At 53.2% G+C, this 25,042-nt stretch overlaps 1 protein-coding gene across 1 annotated transcript in view; it reads right to left on the bottom strand.

Moving 5' to 3' along the window:
• Window positions 1-768: 768 nt before the first annotated feature.
• SLC37A1 (solute carrier family 37 member 1) overlaps window positions 769-25,042 on the bottom strand; it is a 66,900-nt gene continuing 42,626 nt past the window's right edge. Inside the window, exons 11-20 of the mRNA XM_059921641.1 lie at window positions 23,352-23,483; window positions 19,988-20,078; window positions 18,224-18,286; window positions 17,698-17,783; window positions 15,593-15,641; window positions 14,402-14,475; window positions 11,563-11,641; window positions 5,755-5,852; window positions 2,172-2,236; window positions 769-1,740 (exon numbers count right to left, since the gene is read on the bottom strand). Of these exons, the coding sequence (XP_059777624.1) occupies window positions 1,725-1,740; window positions 2,172-2,236; window positions 5,755-5,852; window positions 11,563-11,641; window positions 14,402-14,475; window positions 15,593-15,641; window positions 17,698-17,783; window positions 18,224-18,286; window positions 19,988-20,078; window positions 23,352-23,483 (753 nt within the window). The 3' untranslated portion in view covers window positions 769-1,724. The remainder of the gene's footprint in view (window positions 1,741-2,171; window positions 2,237-5,754; window positions 5,853-11,562; window positions 11,642-14,401; window positions 14,476-15,592; window positions 15,642-17,697; window positions 17,784-18,223; window positions 18,287-19,987; window positions 20,079-23,351; window positions 23,484-25,042) is intronic.

The following is a 25,042-nucleotide window of genomic DNA, read 5'->3' as shown; positions in this document are numbered from 1 at the left end:
TACAGCCAAGGGCAGGGAGGGAGAATGAGAAGGACGTGTGGGCCAGAGGCAGAGGATGAAACACAGGACGCCAGAGGGACAGAAGAATGAGGCTGAGTGAACCGTGTGTGCGAAACTGTATGGAATCCACTTAACATCGATGGAAATTTTATCTTTAGTAGGAGGAAACTTTCTAAGTGTGTCAGTAACTTTGGTTAATAAAAAAGCAAGCTCCCTGTGAAGACCACCGTGTTCAAAAGAGCCTGCACCTTGCCTGCCCTCCCCTGGAGAGCGGGGACGACAGGACGACCGTGATCTATGGCCACACCCTGACCACGGCCCCGGGGACAGCCTTCCTTTCAGCGCACAGGTGTCAACACTCGGCACCCTGTCTGACAAAGACGTGTGTCATCTTAGAAGACGTCTGTTCTAAGAAGGACGTCTGAAAGCCTGCCCTGAACTGTGCAGTTTTCAAGGGCAGCCCCGCTCCTCCCGGTGTGTGACATTTCATCGTCAAGGACAAACCTTGGGGTGTTCCTTGCATCACATGATTTACAAAACATCCAGCCGCTGGGTTTGCTGGGGCCTGGGCACGACCTTCTGTGTAGACTGGAGACTTGTCTGCAAGCAGGTGACACCCTCTCTGCTGGAAACGGTCTCTGCTTCCAGCTGCAAAACCACGGACTGTGTCCGACCCCGAGAAAGCCAAGAGCACGGGGCTCTATTTGGAAGTTTTCTTTTTTGAACGTAATGGAGACGTGAGCAGAAATAACCAACATTCTGCCTGAGTTTCTTGTTTTTAAACATTTTATTTCAAAGATCAACAACCGAGAGGCAACACCCAAGGCAACAAGTGGCTAGAGAACAATCGGAGTTTGTCTGAATCAATAACAAGATGCCACGTATGTTCCCTAAGCTCCGGTAACACATTACCCATTTCAATAAATAAATCCGCTCCAGTGCTGTGTCACCAAGGACAGGCCCCGGTCTGTGCGTGGCGTCATGGGGGAGACAGAGGGCTGGGCTGGGGGCCCGGCCTCGCCGTGTCCTCCCCACCACCCCACCCGGGGCCAGTGGCTTCGGGGCCCTTGGGGCTCCGGTGACGGGAACCCCCGGGGTTCCGGGGCGGCCGTCTGTCCTCCAGACTGTTCACAGGCTTTGATGGCTTCATCGCAGTCCACCCTGGACCGTTTCTGGTTGGGTGCAGAGCAGGGGGAAGGGCTGGGGACATCTTTTGGGTGACACGATGGGTCTGAGCTCTGTCTTGGTTTTGATGCAGGTGTCGGCTCTGTCCTTGCAGAGGCGTCTCTGCTGTCCGCACCCCGACCGCCTGCAGCATCCTGACTGGCCCCCGGCATGTTCCTGCCACCTGAGCTCCACCCGCTCCGACATCCCGCGCTGAAATACCTGAGAGAGACCGAAGTTCCCCTGGGCGCCGCACACCAGTCCCGGCCGCTGTCGCTCAGGATGCAGAGGGGCCACCCGGCGCGCCGAGGTGCCAGCTCGTGGGGCTCAGCGGGCGGCAGCCGGCACTGCCCACGAGCTGCTCCACCACTGCCGGAGCTCCACGGCCCGGCTGACATAGAACCAGGATTTCTCAAGGTGGCTTGTGTGTCTTTCCCAGGTGAATGTGCAAAAGGCAAGGGTAAATCACTCTTTTCAACACAGGATCCTTTATTTGAACTCTTCCTTGAAAGACAGTTTGTGAAGGACTGGCCCAGCCTCCCTCCACGGGACTCGAGGGGTCAGTGCTCCTTAAACCTGCAAGAGGAGGATGAAACAGCAGCTGGTACCCAGCCTGCAGCGCTCAATTCATGCCCAAAGCGCAGAGCCTGGAGCTTCTCCCTTCCTGCCCTGAGGCCTTGGGGACAGAAAAGGGGAGAGGACGCAGGAAGGGGGAGCAGAGCCAGGCTGAGCCTGGGAGCTGCTGTGTTTGTCCGAAAGCTGCAGCTCAAAGAGCAGAGCAAAGGAGGCAAATTCCCCGCACGTTTTTTCACTCCATTTTGAGGAGAGATTGCCGGGATCGTATCCACACCAGGTATTTATTAGGAAAGGAAAAATGAGCGTGCATGAGGCGTGCAGTGCCAGGGACCACGGGGGAGGTGTGGTCTTTTAGGAGAAGCAGGCGTGGTGGCAGAGAGGCCGGGCTGGCGCTCAGAGGCTGAGGGGCGCAGGGGGCAGGGCGCACTTACAGAGCTTGGTTTCCCGTCGCCGACCCCGGGCAGCTCAGCTCCTTGTGTATGAGGCGGAGTAGGAACTGCACCCAGAGCAAAGACAAGGCCACGGTTACTGCCAGGAGACCCTGGGGGTGGTGCCCTGCTGTCACCGGGAAGGTGCCGGCGCAGCCCCGCCCCCCGGGAGCCCAACCCAGCTGGCGCTCGAGTTCACTGTGTCTGCGGCTCTCCCGTGGGGCACTGGGGAGGCGGCTGCCCACGGAGGGGCCTCTTCCTCAGAACGTAAAGAACTTAAAAGCCTCAAGCAGAGCGGCGGGAGTGCCCCGCACAGCCGCCCAGGGGCCAGGTCCCGGGGCAGGGCTGCTGGGCACCGAGTCCCGTGTGTCCCTGCGGAGGCCGTGCTCCTGGGAATAAAGCCCTTAGGACAGATTCCAGCCAGAAGGATGTCTGTTTAAAATGAAACCAGTCCAATCATAAAGTGTCCAAATGGGAGAAAGACCGAGAGCGAGGACAAGGTGACCCATGGTCACGGTGACACCGGGGGAGATGGGGTGACTGAGGACCAGGCGAGTGTCCGCAGCCAGCGGCACCGGAGGCTGCCCGGCCATCCTGTGAGCAGCCCTGTTTCACGGGGCGGCTTCTGCAAGAGCCCCGGCCCTGCCGCCTCAGGGCCTGCTGGCCGCCCCACCAACTGCTCAGACGTGACAAAAGCGGCCGTCTGTGTGCACTGCCCAGCAGGGACAGGGCCTCTTGGCCCCAGAGCCCGCCCAGGTGGCTGCAGCCCCGTGTGATGGGGGTCAGAGGGAGAGGGGAAGGCCCGGGGCTCGGAGAGCAGGCCCCCAGGCGTGGTCACAGCCGGACAGTCCGCAGGCCCCCAGGGTCACCTGCGGGTTCGTGGAGGTCCAGCCTCAGACACGGAAGGAGGTGAAACTGGCCTACTGACCCCAGAAGAGACGAGGCGTGTCTGGTCTTTAAGGCTGAAAAGACTGTCCTCAGTGGAACCACCGAGCCGTCTGCAGACCGTCCTTCTCGCTCTCTCTCCTGCAGCGATTTTGGCTGTAGCCTCTCATCTAATCTAGCCAGTCCCTCGGCCTCGCAGTTATTGGTTCCCTGTTATGTGTTTTCCCTTCCTTTCCCTTTCGTCCTTTCTGACATTTCAGGTGTGCTTCCTGTAAGTAACTGGAGTCGCGGTTTCCAAGCTGGTCCGCCGTCTGCCGGTGACTGCAGATCCGTCTGGATCCTCTCCCACGCCCCTCACACCCAGCTCTTTTCTCTTCAACGACTGTTTCGACCTCAGGTCCTCCAGTTTCTTCCTCTGGGGCTCCTCCTGGACAGTGCTGGGCCGTCTTCTGAGCCTCCAATCTCTATCTGCTCCCTAGTATTTTCCATCTTTCTCTTTCTGGGCTGCATTCTGGATGATTTCCTTATACCTGTATCTCACCAGCTCTGTCTTTTTTAGTTCTTGTTCTTTGCTCATGAATTCAGTTCCTTTGCCATCTTTGGTAATTTTTTTTTCATCTGTTTTTAATTGGAGTCTAGTTGATTTACAAGGTGGTGCCAATCTCTGCTGTACAGCAAAGTGACTCAGTTATACACATATAGACAATCTTTTTTTATATTCTTTTCCATTATGGTTTATCCCTGGAGATTGGCTATAGTTCCCTGTGCGCTACAGTAGGTCCTTGTTGCTTATCCATCCTCTGTATAATAGTTGGCATCTGCTGACCCCAAACTCCCAGTCCTTCCCTCCCCCACTCCCCCTCCCCCTTGGCAACTACAGTCTGTTCTCTATGTCTGTGAGTTTGTTTCTGTTTTGCAGATAGGTTCATTTGTGCCATATTTTAGAGTCCACATATAGGTGATATCATATGGTATTTGTCTTTCCCTTTCTGACTTACTTCCCTCAGTATGATCATCTTAGTAATGTTACAAGTGTTTATTTTTACAGTTTATCCGATAACCCTTTTACCTGCCGTTTGGGGGTCTGTTTGTTGTGCCTGTCACTCCATCACAGCGGCCCATTTCCTGCCGTTTCCTGATTTGGGAGTGTGAGCTCAGCTGCAGCTGGGTGTTAAGAGACCCCATGCAGCGGGGGAGTGAGGTCTGTCCCGCTCACGTGGTTTGGGATTTGCTTCTGCCGAAGAACCAGGTATATCACTGCCCCAGAACCAGCTTTACTTAATTTTCTGTGGGTGTTATGTAATATTTACATAATGTTAAGTTAAAAAACTGAAGGTTACTGTAAGCAGGTCCATGGCTACAAGTTCTCAGGGAAGACTTCCCCCCAGTCCGGTGAGTGGGCTGAGATGGCACAGATCCTGGGTGTCTTCTGTACCAGTGTGCAGACGTACTTGCTTTCACTACACGCAGGGACCCCCGACGGTCCGGGCTTGATGAGGGGTCTCCACTTCCAGCTTCGCATCCTGGGCCCGTCCAGCACCTCGCCTCTGAGTCCCAGGGCTGTGGGAGGGGAGGCATGACCACCCAGCCCCTCAATTCCTGAGGCTGACAACTCACCCTGGCCGCTCCAGCATCAGCTTGGGTGCTTAGTTTAGTTATCTTTACATTCTGGGGTCCTGGGGATATCCTTTCCTTCCTTAACGAGTTTAGCTGTGCTTTAAAAGGAAGTTTAGTGTATATATTACCTGGTATTTCTGAAATTGAAGTGTTTTCAGTCTTAAACAGCCGTAACGATGGACGTTTCACTGCTACTTGGCGGAAATGATCTGGGGACTTAATTGAGGAACTGTTTTTAACACCTAACAGGTTCATAAGTTGAGAGTCGGTACTTGATTCTGTATGAAATGGGGGGAGCTGTGTCTTAGGCCTTCCGGGAATGAAAATATAAAAGTTTCATTTAATTGATGGAGTTGGTATTTCCAAGATCCTCAACTCATTTGTACTGGGATCAACGTTCGGTTTTCCGGGTGACGCGAGAGGAGACGGTGGCTTCAGGTCTGGGCCCCTGCGCGGGGTGACCAGTCGGGGGGCGCGGTGGCCACTCTTGCAGGTGGCCGCTGCAGGGCTGTGCCGTCGGCACCGGCCTCCTCCAGCCCGGGGAAGCCACCTTCGCATGCAGGGGGGACAGGCGCGGGGCGCAGAGACCGCAGTGCTCAGTGCTGCGTGGGCGGCCCCGGCTCCTCTTCTGAACTCCAGCCCTTTGGGTGCGGGAAGCAGCTGCTTCCCCAGTGCGGCCGACTGGGGGCAGGAGGGGCGTGGGAACAGTCGCGGCACGGGGTGGGAGGCCAGCTCGGTGCACCGTCCCCTTTAATCCCCACGGTAACCCCGTCCCTGGTGCTGTTATTCTGCCCACTTCACAGGTGGACGTTTCAGAGCAGCGGGGCTCAAGAACCCGCCCGAGGCACACACGAGCCCCCTCTCCGCCTCTCTCCCCCATCCTGCTGGAAACCACCTGCTGCTGCTTCAGACATCCGTTTAAACCAGAGAAAGGGCCTAGGACCACGAACATTTAGGGGTCTGTCACCGGCCCAAACTCCGCCAAGAGCCACAGGAGTCCGCAGGAAAAAGCGCCACCGGTGTTTGGCTGACAGCCACAGAGACACTCGTGAAAGCTGCTTGGGTGAAAAGCAGGATGACTCACCACTAAGGCACAGGCGTCTGCAAACATCAGCATGTAGAACACGTTGTTCCATCCCGACGGGGAGAGGAGCCCGGCCAGCAGTGGGCCCAGCGCTGCTCCTGGAACGAGGCAAAGGGACACGCGTGGTGCTGTGTGCAGAAAACTCTGGAACGTGACTACCCAAAATACCCAGGCCCAGTAAATGTACAGGAAGGTGCTCAACACCTTACTCCTAACTTAAAAAAGCACGTTAAGGGGACTTCCCTGGCGGTCCAGTGGTTAAGACGCCAAGCTTCCACTTCAGGGGGCATGGGTTCGATCCTTGGTTGGGGAACTAAGATCCCGCAAGGCACGGAGCGTGGCCAGAAAAAAGAAAAACCACATTAAACGCTAAAATTTCACTCTCACCTGTCAGACGGATAAGGGATAAAAAAGTCTGGTACTCGTACTGGTGAGGGCAGGATTGGTACAAGCTTGTTTTGGAAGCAAATCTAAAAATATGTCTTCACTTTACAATATCCATTCTTTTGAACCAACAATCCCATTAAAAAATTATTATAAAGTAGTCAGAACCTAATGCACAACCTTAGATATTCTTATGCTATAAAAATATTTGGTTAAATATGAATAAGGTTTGTAGATGTTAATACTGTATCACTGTTAACTTCCTGATTCTGACCATTGTACTGTGGTTATACCAGGAATTCCTTGTTTTGGGGGAATACACGCTGAATACATAGCTATTGGTAAAAGGGGCAGCATGTCTGCAATTTACTCTTAAGTGGTTTGGGAAAAAACATGCATGTGTATATTCATAAGTATACATGCATGTGTGTATACATATGCGCCTGTGTGTGGGTGTGTATGTACAGAGAGAGAGAAAAGAGAGAGAGAGGGAGGGAGAGGGAATGATAAAGCAAATGTGATTTCTTTGTACTATTTTTGAAACCTTTTTGTAAGTCTCAAATTATGTTTTTTAAAAAATGATGACATTTTTAAAATTTTTAAAAAAATGATGAAACAAAAGAAAGCAAATATTCCTCAAAATATCCAAAGATATCTGTTTAAGAATGTTTGTTGCAGCAGTTGTTTATTTTCCTAAGAGAGACTGGAATAAGTTATGAAACGCCTGTAGGATGGTTCAGTGGCTTGGAACAGGAAGAAGCATGGAGAATTCACACCAAGTTACTGACTGAGATTTAACCTCTGACAGATAGGATGATGAGGGTCTTTCCTACATTAGACGTGCTAATGTTGTTTTAAGTGTCCACAAAGAGTGCTTACTACTTTTATAATCGGAGAAGCAATTGTGTCTTTTTAAAGTCACAGAAGGACTCCAGGTAGACATGGTGGATTGTTCACACGTGCTTATCTCTTCCCTCCCAAACACCCCAGGATGAACCATAACTGAGTTAAAAAAAATTAAAACCCACAAGGAGACGGGTGGATGAGAGAAGGCACTGCTTTTGAGGATGGGATTTAAAGGGCGTGACTGGCACGGTTTTCCTTGCTCACGAGAAGGGGCCGGGGACTCCCAGCTCAGAGCCAGACTGCCCAAGTGCACGAGGCAGGGGAGGGGGGGCAGTAGGAGAAGACGGGATCTGGCTGAGACTCTTCTATAATGAACTGTTAGATACGACCCTCCAGCCCCTCTGATCCCAGGATTCTCCTCCTCAGCGTCACTACTCAGTGATCACTCCCCACACCCACCCCCCAGGAGAGCAGAAGCTTAACCTTGCCTCCCAGTGGCAAGAATGCTGGCAGTGAGGTCACACCCCTGTGGGTACTGGGGGGGGGGGTGGGGTCTCCTCCTCCAGACCCCAGTCGGACCCCAAAGACCAGCAGTTGACATGCCCCCCCCATGCAGAAAGGGCTTCTGACGAGTTCTTAGTGGCTCCGTCTTAAATATGAATATATGATGGGATGGCCAAGGTTCACCCGTGTCAGAGGAAAGCCTCAACGTGAAAGCAAACAAGCTGGGAGGAGGGGGAATCTGGAGGAAATAAAGAAACTGTGGAGAAGAACATTCCCAGGAAAATGTCATACCCTCCGAGAACTAACAGAAAAAGAAGTTGAATCATGCGAAACTCCCACTTTTGTGTCTGAAAACCATCCAACGTCAGCAATTTCACAGGATTCAATCTCACAACACTGCATCCAAGAAGTAAGAACAGGGTGCACTGAAAGGGCAGGACGACACTAATGAATACAGCATCGCGATGCCTGAGATAAAAAGTGCAGGACGGAAGCTGGAGAGGAAAGCCAAGAACATCTCTGAGAAAGTAGAGGAGAACAACGAAGACATCGTCAGGCAAGGACAAAAGAAAATTGAAGGATGAATCCAGAAAGTTAAACATCCAACTAATAGGTTTTCTAGGAAGACAAAAACAGTAGAGGGGACTTGTCAAAGAGAAAACACAGCACACTTCCCCAGGGAGGCAGGGCATGTGTTTCCAGACTGGGTGGGCCCCAGGTGCTCAGGGCATGGGGGATGAAAAGAGGCTGCAGTGGTAAAGGGAGCCCGGGGGCCTCCAAGAGGAAAGACCAGAGGTCAGAGCTGGAGGCCTGGGCTGAGGGTGACAACGGGCTTCTCTGTGGTGACAACGGGAGCTAGAAGACACCAGAATTCTGGAGAAAAAGGACTCTCAGCTAGAATTCTATACCCAGACAGACTATCCATCAAGGGAGAGAACTGAATCCAGACCCCACAGACTCCCGAGCTCTCAAATCTGCCTCCTGCGAACTATTCCTTGGAAGCTACTAGGAGACGTTTTCCACCAAAGAGGAGAAGTAAACACGGGATCAAGGAAACAGGGGTCCACCGTGGGCAAGACATGAAAGGGGCTTGCAGGAGGGCAGTACAAGCAGCTCTGGGATGAGAGCCGTGTCCTAGGCAGAGCACAGGGGTCACGTGGCTGCAGGGCCCCTCGCAGGCTGCCGGCCATGCTGGAGAGGAAGGAACAGCCGAGACAGAAATGTAAACAAAAGGGAAAACGGGACATTTGTTACTTTGGGGAAAAACAAAAATGTGCATATTAAGGAGGTATATAGTTAAAGTTTATTTCTGGGCTCAAGAGTGAGTGATGTTAAGCAGTCAGGATGGTTGGGGAGGATGAGAGGAGGGGCTGTGGGGAGCAGGGTCCCCAGCTTCCTCACCAGGAGGACCGGAGAGAAGGTCAAAAGGTGATGGATCAAGAAACGTGTAAATGCGTATGTGGGGAAGACCGGAAAGAATGGTCGAAAGTGATGGCTTCTAGAAAGAGGGGGCGGAGGGGGCGTGGGCAGGCGACTGTCATTTTGCATTATAGTAAGTTTCTAAGACTACTATCTGGTTTCTAAAGCAACACTGTGTGTTACTTTGAGAAAATAAAAATTAACTTGAAGAAAATCAGGGCTCTATTTAATCGCTCTGCATAAACATATAGAAACAGCCAGCCTTGCAGCCCACTGGGATGCAGTTCTCAACCCTGTGAACGCACCAAACACATGAACTGGTGTCCCTGCAACAGTCTGGCTCTGGTGAATTGCGAGAAGGCAACAGCTTGTTCACAATTAGTCAAGATCTGTCTCCGTCAGAACCAACATTTACAACATTTAATAAATACATCAGGGTAAACGCCCTTGTAAACAGAATTTCTGCTGGAACAGTGTGAATTTCCACTTGAGCCTTGCTTTGCTTCCATCTACTTGGGCAGCACTTAAGCAGAGAAACAGTGGGGGAGACACAGTGGTGGATGTGCCTGCATGCCGTTTCCATGGCGACCACCTCCTCTGTCCTGGGGCTGCCAGAGCCCATGGAGTCCGAGTCTCGGCCAGACCCCGGGTGCAGGACCTGCAGCCATCAGGTGGGTGTGATGACTCTGGATGATCAGCTTTTAGTGCAGAGGTCAGGGATGGTCTGAGTTAGCCTCTGCCCTCCTTCTGTGAGGGGTGACAGGTGTTCAGAGCTGGGCTTTGGTTCGTCCTGCAGCTCAGAGCCTGCCCCCGATTAGAGACGCAGAGTCTCTACCCTGGGCCAAGGACTTCTGCTTCCCTCTTGTTTTGAGAAGGATATCAAGAAAAATGTGTTCTTTAGGCTACTTCATAATTTCCTTCTTTTTAACCCCCCATCTTCTGCTTTAAAATGCAATCAGGGCTGCCGGCCAAGCTCCCAATTTGCTTTCAGAAAAGGGTGTCACAGTGGGCGCTGGATTGACTCAGACAGAGGCCTCTGTGGACAGAAGGCGGAGAGGAGGCTGCCGGGTCACACAGCCCCTCAGACCTGTGCTCAGCCCAGGAGTCCCCCGACGGCGCACCTTCCAGGCCGTGGGAAACTTCTCAGGGGCCATGTGAGCCCGGGGGGGCGTGCTGGCAGGCCGCGGACACCCGTCACACGGCACAGCCCCCTGCCCTACCTCCCTAACCCCAGACCTGTACCCCGGTTCCCAAGAGGTGCCCCCGAGGGGATGGTCTCACCAAGAACACCAGAGTGGCGGCCGCTATCACGGTGTGGCACAAGCAGGGACTGGGGAGGCCCCGTCCCAGTGAGCCGTGCGGGCTGAGGGGGCCCCGGGGCCTCTGCTACCCGGCCCCTCATCTTCGAACCCGACAGCCTGGATGGGAGACCGCCCGGCCCGCCTGAGATCTCCCGTCTTAGAGCCACTGGGCAATTCCTTCCTCACCCACTTACTGAGTGCCTGCTTCGTCCCAGGCACCATCTCGGGGCTCAGAGTACAACCGAGAACGAAACAAACTCCTGTCCTCCTGGGGCTTCCATTCAGGTGCAGGGAGAGAGGACCGTACAGAGTAGACAGGTGGACGGGCCTCCAGAGGAGGGCGGGCCAGCGGGGAGAGGCCCTGAGCCTGGGCAGGGAGGGTCCGCACGCCCCAGACAGGGTGGACCGAGGAGGGCCCACGGAGAGGCCAGTATTGGGTGGAACTGTGCTTACAGAGCCGCTTTGGTCCGGCAAGCGCCTGGTTTACTGCTACAGGGGTGTTCCAGACCCCCCAGGGCCCCTCCCCACCTGGCCTGCCCTCTCTCTCATTGTCCCCCCACTTCAGGGGCCTGGGGCGGTAGGTGACACATCAGGATGCAACCGAGATCCTCCGCAGCAGCCATGGGGGCCACTCCAGCCCACCTCCCAGCTTCAGTTCCCGCGTCTCCAGAAAGGGGCCCTGGCCGACGCAGGAGCCCGGGGCAGGCAGCTCTGGGGTCTTGGCAGGAGGGGTCCCGGTCTGTGTGCTCCTCCCAAGAGGCTCAACAAAGGCCAAGGACGTTGCTGTCAGCCTTCTGACTCACGGATCCGGACAGGCTTGCTGTTTACCAGCTCCCATCCGCCCAGCTCAGAGCGGTGAGTTGTTTATTTTGCTCCTCTTTCCCCCCAGAATATGCTACTGCATTCTCCCCAAGATCCTTAACGGGGCTGGTAACACTCGGAGTCTTGTGTGCCGTGGGACCCACCGGTTCACCTGTCATTTACATTGAAATAAGATTCTATCTCCCTTGAAACGATGGTGATAAACAGTCAGTGGCCCAGCGGCCCGTGGGCCATAGTCTGCCCACCACCGGCTTGGAAGAAAACCTGGGCCCACCTCCTTTCAGACCGAGGAAACCTTGTTTTGCCAGCCACATGCGCAGGTATCCTCTGGAACCATCCGACCAAAGAGGACAGGCAGGGCCAGTCGCCTGTTTGCTCTGGGTTTGCACGTGCTTTTGATCTGCTCACATTTTAAGAAGGCCAGCTGATCCTAATATCACCAAGGCAACTGGAATCCTGGGCGTCTGTTAACTAGGATGTGACGATGTGTCTCCCCTAGGGCCACAATGACGGGCTAAAAGCATCCACGTACCTACAGACCCAGTTCCGTCAATGATGGCGGTCACGGTGGCCAGGGCGTGGGAGTTTCCCTTCAGACTTTTATGAGTCCCCTAGAAGAGAGGGAAACACAAATGTGAAACATGTCCCAGCAACAGCAGAGGCAGAAATAAACCTACACCTCCTATATGACAATTCACCCAAATCACTTTGCAAAGCAAAATGTGGGGCATTTCCATCAGAAAATTTAAGTTCTATTCCATCCCAAACTCACCTTGGAAAAAGGTGCAAAGTTTCAAGTGCTTTTAATAGTAAGAACTCATCAGAAATACCTGTCCAAATATATTCTAGTTTGAAAAAGTTCTTCAAATTCTCTTCAATAAACAAATCTTCCCTCGGCACAATCACCGAGGCACCGTACTGGCCAGTGTGGAAAATGAAAAGATGAATGGTGTTCATCTGGTCCCTAAGCTGTGCCACTGCTAATGCCCACGTCCATGTGTCTGCCTGGGGCTTTCTGTGCCGTGGGTGAGACGGCTCTGCAGTATCTAATTAATGGCAAATGCCTGGGGATGGGTAAGAGGGCAGGACCCAAGAAACCAATGTAGGGGGCACAAGTCCTAAATGAAAAACCAACAGGACCTCCGGTTTTCAAAAAGCCACACATATAAGTTTTGGGGAAAAAAATCACAAACTGAGGACAATAAAAGGAAAAAATAAAGCAGGAAAAATAGTGCCTGGAAACCTAAAACTATACAAATAAACCAAAGCTTGTAAAATACAAGTGCTTGTGTGTGTATACATACATCTATAGTATAAAATAAAGCACACACACGAAGAGTTAATCCCCCAGAATCCACGTTTTCCGGAATCTGTGAAAGTCCCTCCTCCGCCCTCTAACTCCATGAGGGCAAACACGCTGCTGGTCTGGTGTACACCCTTCCAGAATGTTCTGTGCTCACACGGACAGGAGCTTGGACACGCTTTGTAAAGGCAGTTTTAGGAGCAGTCTGTCAACGTGAGGGTGGGCCAGAGCCCTCGTGGGGACGTGGAAGAGAAAAGCACCCCCGCCCACTCCTCTCTCCTCTTCTGCTCTCGGCTGACCTGTCAGGGCAGGACTTCTGGTTCTGCCCGGAAGAAAAGAGCCTGGGATGCCGAAGACAGTGCAGAGGGCAGGCTGCTGGCTCTAAGAGGGCCGAGGGCCAGGCAGACGCACTGCCCGTGGCCCTAAGAGAAGGGGACACGGGAGCAGGCGTGGGGACTGCGGGGGCATGGGCTTGCTGTGGTTTCTAAACAGTGGAGTGAGCTGGCGGTTGGTGGGTTCTGGGTCTGGTGCAGAAAGGAGCTGAGAGATGCCAAAGTGAAGAGGGGGCCACTGGAGCTGGCAGGAAAGTTCGAGGGCGCTCGGGAGCTGGCTGGGGGAGGGGATGCAGGACCAGATGGCTGGGAAGCCCGGCCGCCCCGCCCACAAGTCTGTAAACCACTTCTGGGGAACTGCTCATGATTTTAAATAAGCTTTTAATTTTAGAATAGTCTTAGAGTCACGGAAAATTTGCAAAGAGAGAGCAGAGTGTGGCAGACCCTGCCCCCACTTGCCCCTGTGTTAACATCTTACTCCTTTAGGCTGTGTTTATCACGATGAATGACCCGCTACCGACGCAGTACTCACGAAAGTCTACACTGTATTCAGACCCCCTGGGTTTTTACCTAGTGTCTAATTTAATCTCTCTCTGTCCCAGGATCCCACCCAGGACACTGAATAAGATTTAGTCACTGTGTCTCCTGGGGCTCCTCTTGGCTGTGACGGCTTCTCAGACTTTATTTCTGGGACTTTCCTTGTTTCTTGTGATTGGATGGGGTATGGGTTCTGGGAGGGGGACCACGGAGGTGAAGGGCCGTGCTCATCACCTCTTACCCGACATCCGTGCATCAACATGCCGCATCCCTGCTGGTGCTGATGGTGACCCCTGGCGGAGGTGGGGCTGTCAGGTTTCTCCCCTGAGAAGTTACTCTATTTCCCCCTCCCCACGCTGCCCTCTGTGGGAGGACATCCCCGTGCACAGCCTGCCCCTTAGGAAAGGGGGGGTGTTCTCCCTCCCCCAGGGCAGAGGACCTGCATAAACCCTTCTGTGCAGGACACTTGCCTCTCCTCTCCCGTTTATTTATGGAAACTACCTTCTAACAGGGGATTTTGTATTTCAGTGCAGTGCGCCCTTCAGATGTCTGCACGTGGCCACTGCACGAAATGACTGTCTTTCCTATCAGGTGGATGAGACAGCCCTGCTCTATCAGGGTCCCTAAGGGCAAGAGTCAAATGTCATCTGTAAGAAGCCTCCCCTCCAGGGAGAACTGGTCAGGAGCCCCCGTGGATTCCAAGGCCCTGGGTGGCCCTGCCGTGGCATTCACCACCCTGTACATGAACCATTTCTTTACCATGTTGGCCTCCTACCTGGAGTATGTCCTCCCAGGGCCAGGACCCCACCGGGCTTGTCCCTGAAGTCCCCAAGACCAGCAGGGGGTTGGGCACAGAGGGGGCACCAGGGGTGGGCTGGACTCTGCTGAGGCCCCGAGGGGGGGCTCTGGGGCACATGGCCACCAGCCTCCGGGGCTGCCAGGGCAGCTCAGAGGAGCGAGCTAGATACTGGCTTCGGACCTCGGACCTCAGACCATCTCGGCCCACTCGTTTATGGGATGGGACTGCCATGTCCCCTTATTTGCTTCAGAAGACTCCTGGCATCCTTACTGGTCATCTGCAAAAGAGTGCTTATAGAAACAGACCATCTTACTAACAGAGACCACTGCGTCATGATGGAAGGGGTGGCCACCCCGGGCAGCATGTGGCCCCGGCTCTGCGCTGAGCTGCCTGCACTCACCAGGTCGGCGGAGACGGCGGTCGTGATCAGTGCGTACGGCCCGCTGACCAGGGCCCCGCTGAGGAGCAGCATGGCTGTGGGAAACGGAAACCGGGAGGGGGATTCAGCCAGCAGGACAGGGCCCTGCGGGAGAGCCTCCACCGTCTTAGCTACTCCCTAGGTGGGCATCCCGGCATCACACACGGGTCGGCGCGCAGGCCGGTGCGGGGAGTGGCCACTGCTGGGGCAAGCGTCACAAACATCTTCCTTCAAACTTGCCCTGAGATGTCTCTAAGTCCAATCACACTTTCCCAAAGATCCAAGCTCTGCTCAGAGGACCTGGTCCCCGCCTGCTCAAACCTGATGGGCAGCAGCTGTTGTCAAAAGCCAAGAGGAACTGAGAGCCCCGGCGCCCGGGCACAGACGTGACCACAGACGTGACGCGGGGGAGCGCCTGGACGCCACCACCAGCCACAGCCTCGCCTGCAGCAGACAGGGCTTCCTCTCTGCACCCAAGCTGCACAGCCCAGCTCCGCACGGGTGGGACCACCGAGCTCATAATCTGTCCCCTGGGCTCCCTTTCCCGGACCATCCTCTGGTTCACATTCCTCTGTGCGGAAGCTTCTGGACCGAGGGGTCCCAGGAAACTCCATGGTCTCCTTGAATCAGGAACCTGCCCTCTGGATAACTTTTAATGGGATCCCTACCAAGCCCCACTGCTGTCACGTGACAACAGAAGAAGTATTTACTCAGTGTCAGAGCCATAATTTGATAACGCTCCTTGTAGGAAGTTAAAAATAGCGACTGTGCCCAGAATGGCAGCTGACAGAGCAGCTAAGAGGGGACGGTGCCCCTGGGCTGGTGATGCTGGGGGTGCAGGTCTCCGCAGCCGCGCCTGCTGCCTTCCGGGGGATGTGCGGCTTCTCTGAGTGCCTCCTGCACTGGGCGCCCAGAGCTTCTCACCGCCCCAGCCCAGGGGCCTGCACCCTCCCACGCTGGCCCTTAAACCTGAGGCCTCAGGTCCGGGAGCAGGAGTCTCTATGGGCCCCTCCCATCTGCCCCCCTATCCCCCAAAGAGGGACACGGGGACAATTTTAGCCACATTGCACAAACTGCATGCTTCTTTGTTGATTTTTAAATTTCATTTCACAAAGCTGTGTGGACAAAAAAGAAAAATGTGTGTGAAAGAAAAGAAAGGCCTCATAGACTCACCGATGGTGGCTTCTAGACCCATTTTGCTGATGGCAGAGAATATGTAGAGCTGTGAACAGTGTCAAAACCAGAGAAAGACAAAGGTTTACCATGACTAGCTGAGAGATTACCCAGGAACCTGTATTTCTGAAAAGTGATTCTCAGGCAGCCAACCAGACAGTGGAAACCCCTAGAAAGGAAGGCCACACCGCCCTGGCAGGCTACCCAAAGACAGGCGTCCAGAGTGCTCGGCAAACTGTCCCCAGGCTTGTCCCAGACACACAGGGTCTGATCACCCTGTGAGCTGGGAACTCAGGGGGGATGTCCCCACTCTGAGCTCCCAGGGGAGGGGCCTGGGTTTGGGGCAGCTCCCCCTGAGCTCCGTGTCCCCTCCCAGGCTGTCTGTCCCGAACACCAGGGCCTGGCTGGCGAGGGGGCCACACTCAGCACTTCTGAGTCAAGGTTCTTTGAGGGTCTGTGCTGGGCAGTGTCCAAGGCCCCAGGACGACTGAAGACTGGGCTTTGTTCTGGGGACGGTCGCAGCCCAGTGGAGTGGCAGATGGGCAAATAATTAGAGTGCAGGTTGACAAGTAATAATACTATGTACGATGTTGCTGTTTGTGAAAACAGTGATGGTATAACGATGCTCCCCTTGATCCTCACGTTCACACTGTGAGGTGGTGCTACTGTCATCCTCATTTTTCAGATGAGGAAACTGAGGCTCAGAGGGAAGTCACCCGCCCAAGGTCATGCACTACTAAACGCTCGAAAAGCAGTGGAACCTGTATTGTGACGGGAGGGTTGATGCTGCCTGGGGAGGCAGGTAGGGCAGCTGCAGCAGGGACCCTAAAAATGAGCAGGAGCCTGTTGGGGGAGGGGGAGGGAAAGGGGGAAGGGTGTCCCAAAGGGAACAGTCCACACGGCACACGTGAAGCCAGGGATGAGTGAGAAGCAGCGTTGTTGCACGTGTGCAGTGTGCAGGGAGAGTGTGCAGTGTGCAGGGGGGAGTGGGCAGGGGGGCAGTGTGCAGTGAGCAGGGAGAGTGAGCGGTGTGCAGGGACCAGTGTTCAGGGAGAGTGTGCAGTGTGCAGGGAGCAGGGAGAGTGTGCAGTGTGCAGGGAGTGTGCCGGGAGCAGTGAGCAGTGTGCAGGGAGCAGTGTGCAGGGAGCAGTGTGCAGGGAGCAGTGTGTAGGGAGAGTGTGCAGTGTGAAGGGAGAGTGTGCAGTGTGCAGGGAGCAGTGTGCAGGGAGTGTGCAGTGTGAAGGGAGAGTATGCAGTGTGCAGGGAGCAGTGAGCAGGGAGAGTGTGCAGTGTGCAGGGAGTATGTGCAGTGAGCAGTGTGCAGTGTGCAGGGAGTGTGCAGTGTGAAGGGAGAGTATGCAGTGTGCAGTGAGCAGTGTGCAGGGAGAGTGTGCAGTGTGCAGGGAGAGTGTGCAGTGTGCAGTGAGCAGTGTGCAGGGAGTGTGCAGTGTGAAGGGAGAGTATGCAGTGCTCAGTGAGCAGTGCGCAGTGAGCAGTGTGCAGTGTGCAGGGAGAGTGTGCAGTGTGCAGTGAGCAGTGTGCAGGGAGTGTGCAGTGTGAAGGGAGAGTATGCAGTGCGCAGTGAGCAGTGTGCAGGGAGAGTGTGCAGTGTGCAGTGAGCAGTGTGCAGGGAGTGTGCAGTGTGAAGGGAGAGTATGCAGTGCTCAGTGAGCAGTGTGCAGGGAGAGTGTGCAGTGTGCAGTGAGCAGTGTGCAGGGAGTGTGCAGTGTGAAGGGAGAGTATGCAGTGCGCAGTGAGCAGTGTGCAGGGAGAGTGTGCAGTGTGCAGGGAGAGTGTGCAGTGTGCAGTGAGCAGTGTGCAGGGAGTGTGCAGTGTGCAGGGAGACTGTGCAGTGCGCAGGGAGCAGTGTGCAGGGAGTGTGCAGTGTGCAGTGAGCAGTGTGCCGGGAGCAATGTGCAGTGTGCATGGGGGAGGGGGAGAGTGAGAGGGGGCGGGGGGCACTGATTGGGGTTGAGGTGATGCCACTTCCCAGGAACCAGAGCCCTGAGAGGAGGGGGCCCGGGCAGCTGGCGTGTGTGCTGGGGGGAGACAGACAAGCTGTTTCCGGAGGCGCAGGGGCCCTGCGAGGTGGGGGCTGGTCTCACCGTCGGGGCTGCAAGCAGCAGCATCAGGCCGCAGGTGGAGGCCCTTTTCTCCAGTCGATCGGAGATCACACCCGCCAGGATCCCACCTACAAGGGAGAGGGAGGGTCCTGAGGGGCGTGTGTGGCCAGGGCAGGACCCCGTGGAGAGGAAGCAGGACCCGTGCTGCAGCAGCGGCAAGAAGGGAACGACCTCCTCTCCAGACCCGTTTCCGCAGCCCGTGAGCAGGAAGCTGCCCCAGCGCTGCTGACCCGCGACCCGAGGGCACCTAGGTCTAGGGGTCGGCCCTCAGGCTGGTCTCAAAGCCCCTTTGCCTGTGAGGTCCGCCCGTCTGTTGCCCACGTGAGGCGTGCCCTGGTCCCCAGGGAGCACCAGCTCACGGCCCAGGAGGGGGAGGGACCTGCCCTCAGAGGCCCGGCTCGGGGGCCTCCCAGTTGGAAGTCCACTCAAAGGGCGTGCAGGCCACGGGCGTTCACGCAGCGCTGTGGTGGCGAAGGTCTTAGTCAAAGTAGAACAAAAATGAACTCACCGAAGATCCCGCCCACATCAAACAAGGTGGAGAGCTCTCCGGCCTTCTTGACGTCAAGGTGATCTATTAACGTGACAGCAGAGCGTCACCGCAAGCAAGTCGCAGCAGCCTGCGAGCCGCACACGACATTCTTTTGTTTCAGAAGCATGATTTAAACCAAGCAGCAGTTATTAGATCCGTTATCAGATTAGTATCAAGGTAGTAATTCTCAGAGGAGAAGGAGGAAAAGGAGTCCACTCTGCGGGCAGACACACAGAGAGGATGGAAACGGGACACTCCCAACCGAAAGGTGAGGGTTCCCCCGGCTCAGTCTAAGCATCGCCCCGCCTTTGCTCTGTGGCCCCCTCGGGGCAGCCGTGAAGTCAGACACGGCCCGAAGGCGAGGCAGGGCCTGTGGGGCACCACCTGGGGAAGGGGCTGGCCCGCAAGAGCGCCCTGGACACGGACCATACGACCCCCAGCTTTCAGGCCGGTGGTGGTGGGGGAGCTGGAACCTTCTCCTCCAGAGGAGGGGACCGAGGTCTCCTCACGCTCAGCTCAGGATCCATCGCTGGACTTAGCACAGACCCTGAGCTTTAAGCTGGATTCCGGCTGGCCAGCGCCTGGAGGTTTGGGAGCCTCCGGACTGTGAATCAGGTCCTGCCCTTCCCAGAGGCCCGAATGGCACAGACCGGGAACTCGGCTCTTTTCAAACAATCCCTCAGATGGTAAATGCCGGTAACTCACGATGTGAGCCCTTCGCAGTCACAGGAGACCGCTGGGGTGGAAGGTGCAGGGCCGGCCTATCAAGGGCCCACCTGTCTACGCTGCGTGCGCCTTGCCTGCGGTAACGGGTGGAGGTCGCTAGCCCGGGAAAGAAGCTCCGAAGCCCCGCCTAGACCGGGTCCCTGCTAACATAGGGTGGTCCCCTCACGGCCTCCTCAACCTCCATCCCCGAGAAACTCAGCCCTCTGGCCTGGGGCTCCCATCCACCTCTGCTGGTCCTACGTCACTGCCAGGAATTACTGGTCTGTACTCTGGAGCCCCCGTGTCCCAAATGTCTCCTCTTTCCACGTTCGCTACAGCCCGCTCCTCCCGGAGACCCTGGTTTCTTTGCTTTGTCCTCACAATCCCTGACCCCGGGGCCCAGAGCTCGGGGCCCTCCTTGACCATCCCTGTCCCTTTAGCCGCAGCTGCAGCCCCTGCACAGGACCCCTCCTCTGAGGAGCCGCTGGTCCCTGCCCATCTTCCCGTGTGGTCACGCACAGGACAGGGAGCGGACGTTACTACGGGGCAAGTCTGCTCTGTCACAATCTACAGCTTCAGCCCCGGCTGGACTTTGGAAATGCGAGACCAACTGTCCGCTCCCCAGAGTTCGAGCTCATCTCCAAGAAGCCATTTCCAGGTCAGTTATTCAGCCGTTATTATCTCAGATCCCTCAGGCCTCTCTTCTCCTGCTCACCAGCTGCTGTGACCCCAAGTCCGATGCAGCCTACATTTAAAAGCAGGCTGCCCCAGATAGGAAGAACCCCGTGGGATTTGTAGCCACAGCTGGGATATACCGTGTCAACCCTTTAAACCCCATCCAGGTTATCATTATGGCAGTAAAACGTTGCTGTCTGAATTCTTTTGGCCTGTACATTTCTACTAATCATGTTGTTTGATTCAAAAGCAACATGCATCCCTTTCCTTTCCAAGACTGTAGACACCATTGGATAAAAGGGAGTCCCGACCACAGCCCCTGCACAGAACTTCCCAGCTGTGACGCTAGTAACAGGTACTCACCTACATTTGTGATGTACAGTGGAAGCCAGAAGAGGAACGTATAGCTGACCAACTTGGCAAACAGTAGACACAGAGAGAACTCTATCACGCCCTGAAAGAGAGAGAGAGCGGGGGTTCACCCCAAAAGCGGACTCAGCAGGTTTGCTGAAATATGCAATAGAATTACACAGCACTTCATTCCCGTAAAAACAGCCCACATCTTGGGTCTGGGTTTAGCACCTCCAGATGCATGGCTACTGTATCGCTGTGGAGGACGTGAGGTAACTGGAGAACTGACCGATATGGACTCTTACCTTTTAAGGCTGAAATTCAACGTCTTTACATCAGATCAGAGTCAATAAAAGTACTACTGGTTTAATTCCCACACCACATCTCTCTGAAACTTAGCTATTAAAGGGGTTCTCAAAGGGCACAGATGTTGTGCAGAGTCACCTAGTTACTGAGTATTTATTGGCTATTTCTTTTTCCCCTAAAACTGAAATCACTGCAAAGGATACAGAGATCTGGAAACACACAGCACAAACAATTCTGACTATTCTGTAAGATACACAGGCTACCTCCACCTGCCTGGGACTAAGCAGACTAGTGGGTGTTGGGGAAACACCCATGGAACCAGGTAGAACCCTGCAACGCCCCCTCCCCCTCCAAGTACAAAGGCCCCTCCATGCCCCTGCCTCTTGTTTGTAGAGAAGCTGAAGTCTCCCAGGCCTCCCTGAGTCACAAGGGAGTAGGCTCGAGCAGTTAATAACTAGGGTAACAGAGTCACCGAATCTTTCAGTATCTGATGCACATTCCTGAGTTGTTCTACAGATACTGTAACTGCCACCAGAGGAAAAAGCTTACTGCATGATGACCAGACTGTAGCCATGACATAAGCTGCTTCATCTTCAGCAGTACTGGATCTATGGTTAGCACAATTCCGAGAACTGGTCTCAAGAGAATGGGATTAACACTATTGCACATAATAACCTATGTCTTTGTGGGCATCAAAATACTGGGTTGACCAAAAAATTCATTTGGGTCTTTCCATAAGATGTTATGGAAAAACCTGAATGAACTTTTTGGCCAACCCAATAATTGTAGCTTGTTCTGCCCATGTACATAAGCAGGCAACTAAAATTGTCAGCAAAGAGGTGCCCCATGTCAACTTCTCCCACTCTGAGAATATGGCATCCTATGTCCGCATGAAGAAGTTATAGAAGATGAACCTTTCCCCATGAACCCACAGAAATGGGATGATGTTCTGACAAGGGGGATCTGTCAGCAGCTTTTGGAAGGAAAGAGCTCTCTGCAGGAGATGCCCCTTCTCTCTTGTCACTTTAGCAGAGCTGTACTGTAACTAACCTTAAACCAGGCACCCCCATGGTCTACGTGTCCCTGGCCTAAGCACATCTGTCAAATCTTTTGATTACACAATACCTTGCCTACCCTGTTGGTTCTTTCCTAGATCAAGGAAGTAAAAATGAAGAATAAGGAATTAATATCAATGGATGACCAGATCTCTTCCTTAGCTTCCCTGTCAGTAAGGCTGTGAACAAATTGTGTGAACAAGATAGCATCTAAAGAAAGATCACAAGAAGTCAACAAGCCTGCGCACAAGCCTGCACACACTGGGGGACGGTGACAACTCTGACCCCTTATCTCAATGATTAACTGAGATTCCTTCTCCTTTTCTCTTTAAAAAGTTTCATGGCCGAGCAGACTCTTTGGAGTTGGTTTTGGGGACATGAGTCCGCCTTCTCCCCAGGTTGTCAGCTTTTCTGATTAAAGCGACTTTCCCTTCTAACCAACACTTGCCTCTCGAGTATTGATTCTCGAGGGCAAGCAGCAGGCCCTGAGTTTGGTAACGCCCAAAAGGGAAACGTAGATCTTGACGAGGAAGGATACTGAGGTTTGGAGTCCCACGGCTACTGTGAAATGCTTGTTTGCGTTCCATCTTATGTCTGCGTTTAGAAAGAGGTGGCCCTTGTGAGACAATAAGTCCGGATATCACTTGGGAAACCTGCGTGAGAAATCGGGTAACACTAAGGTACTGACCACCCCCCTGCTCCTCCCAGGCTATACTGCAGAGTTACGAGCACCCCTCAACACTAGGCAAAGCACACAATATGCAATTCGTGTCAGTGCCTTTGAAATGAAGCAAGTTATGTTTTCACGGTCAGAGCCAGTATGAGGGTGCGTGTGGGTGATGCACTGCAAGCTTACCGTGTGCCTGGCGTTGTGCTTATTGTGTAGTTAATGGTCTCATTTGATCCTCAGAACAGCATTAAGTAGTAATTCAGGCCCTGAGCCTGTATTACAGGGAGGAAATGGAGGCCCAGAGTGGTTAACACCCTTGCCAGGCACACCCAACTCATCTGCAGCAGGGCCAGGTCAGGCCAGGCCAGGGCTCTGAAGCCTGTTCTCTCCGCCACCCCACTTCTATTTATAGTGTGCACCCTACTTTTTAGCAGAAGTATTTGAGGTGGCTACACAATAAGGTGCAACAGAAAAGTTACTTGTTGTTTTTAGCAACATTTAAAAGAGAACTTTTTAATTTAGAACCAGCGTCTCCTCTGGCCAGCCCACAGAGATCTTTTTTAGTGACCCCAGGAGTCCAGGCCTGGCCTTCAACATTCTCTTCTGGCAGGAGACCGGCAACAGGGCCCTCCACAGCCCAGTTTCATCTGGGCGCTGGCAGAAGTTTCTGTTCTAAAGCCGAAGTTCTCAGTTCTTTCATTTCTGGGCCATGATTCGAAGGCTCTGGGTGCACTGTTTAGTCTCCAGCTCCCACATGGTCGCTACAGAGCCTCTGGGTTCTCTCTGCTGGTTCTCCCCGAGGCCAGCGTGAGGGAAGTGGTCTTCCTGCATGAGACCCACGTCTGTTCCCCTGAATAGGACCCAAGGGCAGGAGCCCAGGTGTTTCTGAGTGTGGTCCATGGGGTCGTCCATCCCGGCCCCCAGGGGCAGGGTGTGCTCTCTCCTCTCATCCTGCCTCTGTTCTTGGCTCTGCCTTCATCACCCGCCACGGTTCCCCGTTAGAAGAACACAGCTGCTCAAAGTCCTCTGCATAGCTCCCCAGAGGCTCTGCTGAGGGAGCCCATGAATTTCATATACATAATATACCTATATATTTTATAACTATTAAGAGGCTTTATTAGCCTCATAATTTACTTAATAATTAGCCTCATAATTTACTATTATGCAGCCTTATTCATTCCTGAGCTGACCTGTCTGCAACTTCTGGTTCATGCTATGGATTTCTAATTTATGGATTACAGAATCACGGATTTCTCTTTTTAAGCTTGATTATCAACAGGCCAGTTTCTGTTCATAGTAAGCATAAATGCCCCCTTTGGAAACTCTCCTGGGCACGTGTACTCACGGGAATTTTCAAGGCCCCTACGAAGCTGATGGCCGTGATGCCGCCCCCGCCGTCTGCTGGGAGAATGACCACGTGGTTCTGGTGGCCGGAGCGCTTTCCGTCCGACAGCAGTAAGCACTGCATCTCTGGGTCCTGGAGACAGATCCCGTTGAAGAGATAAAAGAAAAGAAAAGAAAAGAAAAGGTGTCACCAGGTAGTCTATTTGGTTGAGGTGTGATAAGCTGCTCCACTAAAGGTCTCGGGGAACGCCTTGGATAACATCCTCACTGTGGCCATTGCTTTATGACCATTAACATTCACGTGGTTTTGGGAAATACTAACTAAAAACACACAAAATCCTATCCTTTGACCCAACAATTCTAGGACTCTGTGAAAAATAATTTGGGAAGTGGAAAAATACTTATATGATAAAATTAATGTCACACCATCATTGAGAAAAATTGCTGAAGTACATCCATATAAATATCTTGCAGTTGTAAAAAAAAAAGTTTGTGAGATTTGATGACATGGGAAGGTGCTTACGATACATTAAGTAATAAGACATCATCCAAAAGCGCATTTTCATTATGATCTCAAAGAATGTTTAAATATGTACCTATGTAAGTAGGTAACTAAAGGATCTATTTATAGGAAAAAAGCTAAATTCTAAACCGACAATGGTTATCACTGAATGGTAGAATTACATGTAATTTGTATGAGATGTCAATAAATTCTTTCCATGATCCTGTATTTTTTAAGGAGTTCACAAAGGACATACATGATCAAAAACAATATTATTTTAAAATTCATAAACCAATTCCACTCTTTCATAAATTCTGATTCCGGACCTCCCTAAAGGACAAAGTTTATCTTCATTAAAACAAAGAACAGTGGTCCTCAACTCTGGGGGGTGATATCAAGTCAGAGCAAGGATGATCTAACAGTGTCCTTCATGAGGGCACTCTATAGGTCAAGGATTGAAAAAGAAATGTTTCTATGTATGTTGGACTTCCCACAAAACCAAATAGGTTTTATTGTATTTATCTCACTATAATCTATGCGAGTTAGATTAAAAAATGCAGTTAAATTTTTTAAAAATGATAATGCATTGCGGTAACCCACTCTTGATACTAGAATTCTCTTCCGGTGAAAGACAGAAATTGGGAAACGGGCTGGCAGGCTGCAGCAACTGCAGCCCTGTGGGCACTGAGCACCCAGCGCTTCACCTCTCGGGCAGCAAGGGCTGCATCACCGAGAAGCCCAGCGCCCACCATGACTCAGGCGTCGAGAACCGGCCTTTGGTGAACATGGTCGCAGGTAACCACGTGCTCTGATGTTTCAGGATGCAGACGACAAACCCCCATGTGGAAGCAGAACATCCTCCTGACGACAATTCCGCAAAGGTACATGAAAACAGAGAATTATGATTTGAGTTTGAAAATAAAGTTTTCTCTTGTGAATTACGCCGGCTGTCCAGTGTAGGAGACGAAATCTTTAGTTCTCAACCCTGGCATCTCCTGGGGGCTCTGAGAGACCCCGGTGCCCAGGCTGTGTCCCAGACCAAATACAGCAGTCTCAGGGGCAGGCCTCAGGAGAGCCCGACGTGTAGTCAAGGCTGAGAACCACAGGACAGACTTTTTTAACACTAAGTGGTCCGACTGGTGGACCATGAAATGCAGCCAGATAAAGAGAAAAAAGAAAGTGGAAAGACT

Source organism: Balaenoptera ricei, chromosome 4, assembly GCF_028023285.1.
Source record: "Balaenoptera ricei isolate mBalRic1 chromosome 4, mBalRic1.hap2, whole genome shotgun sequence".
In the NCBI taxonomy this organism is placed as follows: domain Eukaryota; kingdom Metazoa; phylum Chordata; class Mammalia; order Artiodactyla; family Balaenopteridae; genus Balaenoptera; species Balaenoptera ricei.
The sequence above is the reverse complement of the archived record's forward strand: the minus strand, read 5'-3'. Positions and strand labels throughout refer to the sequence as shown.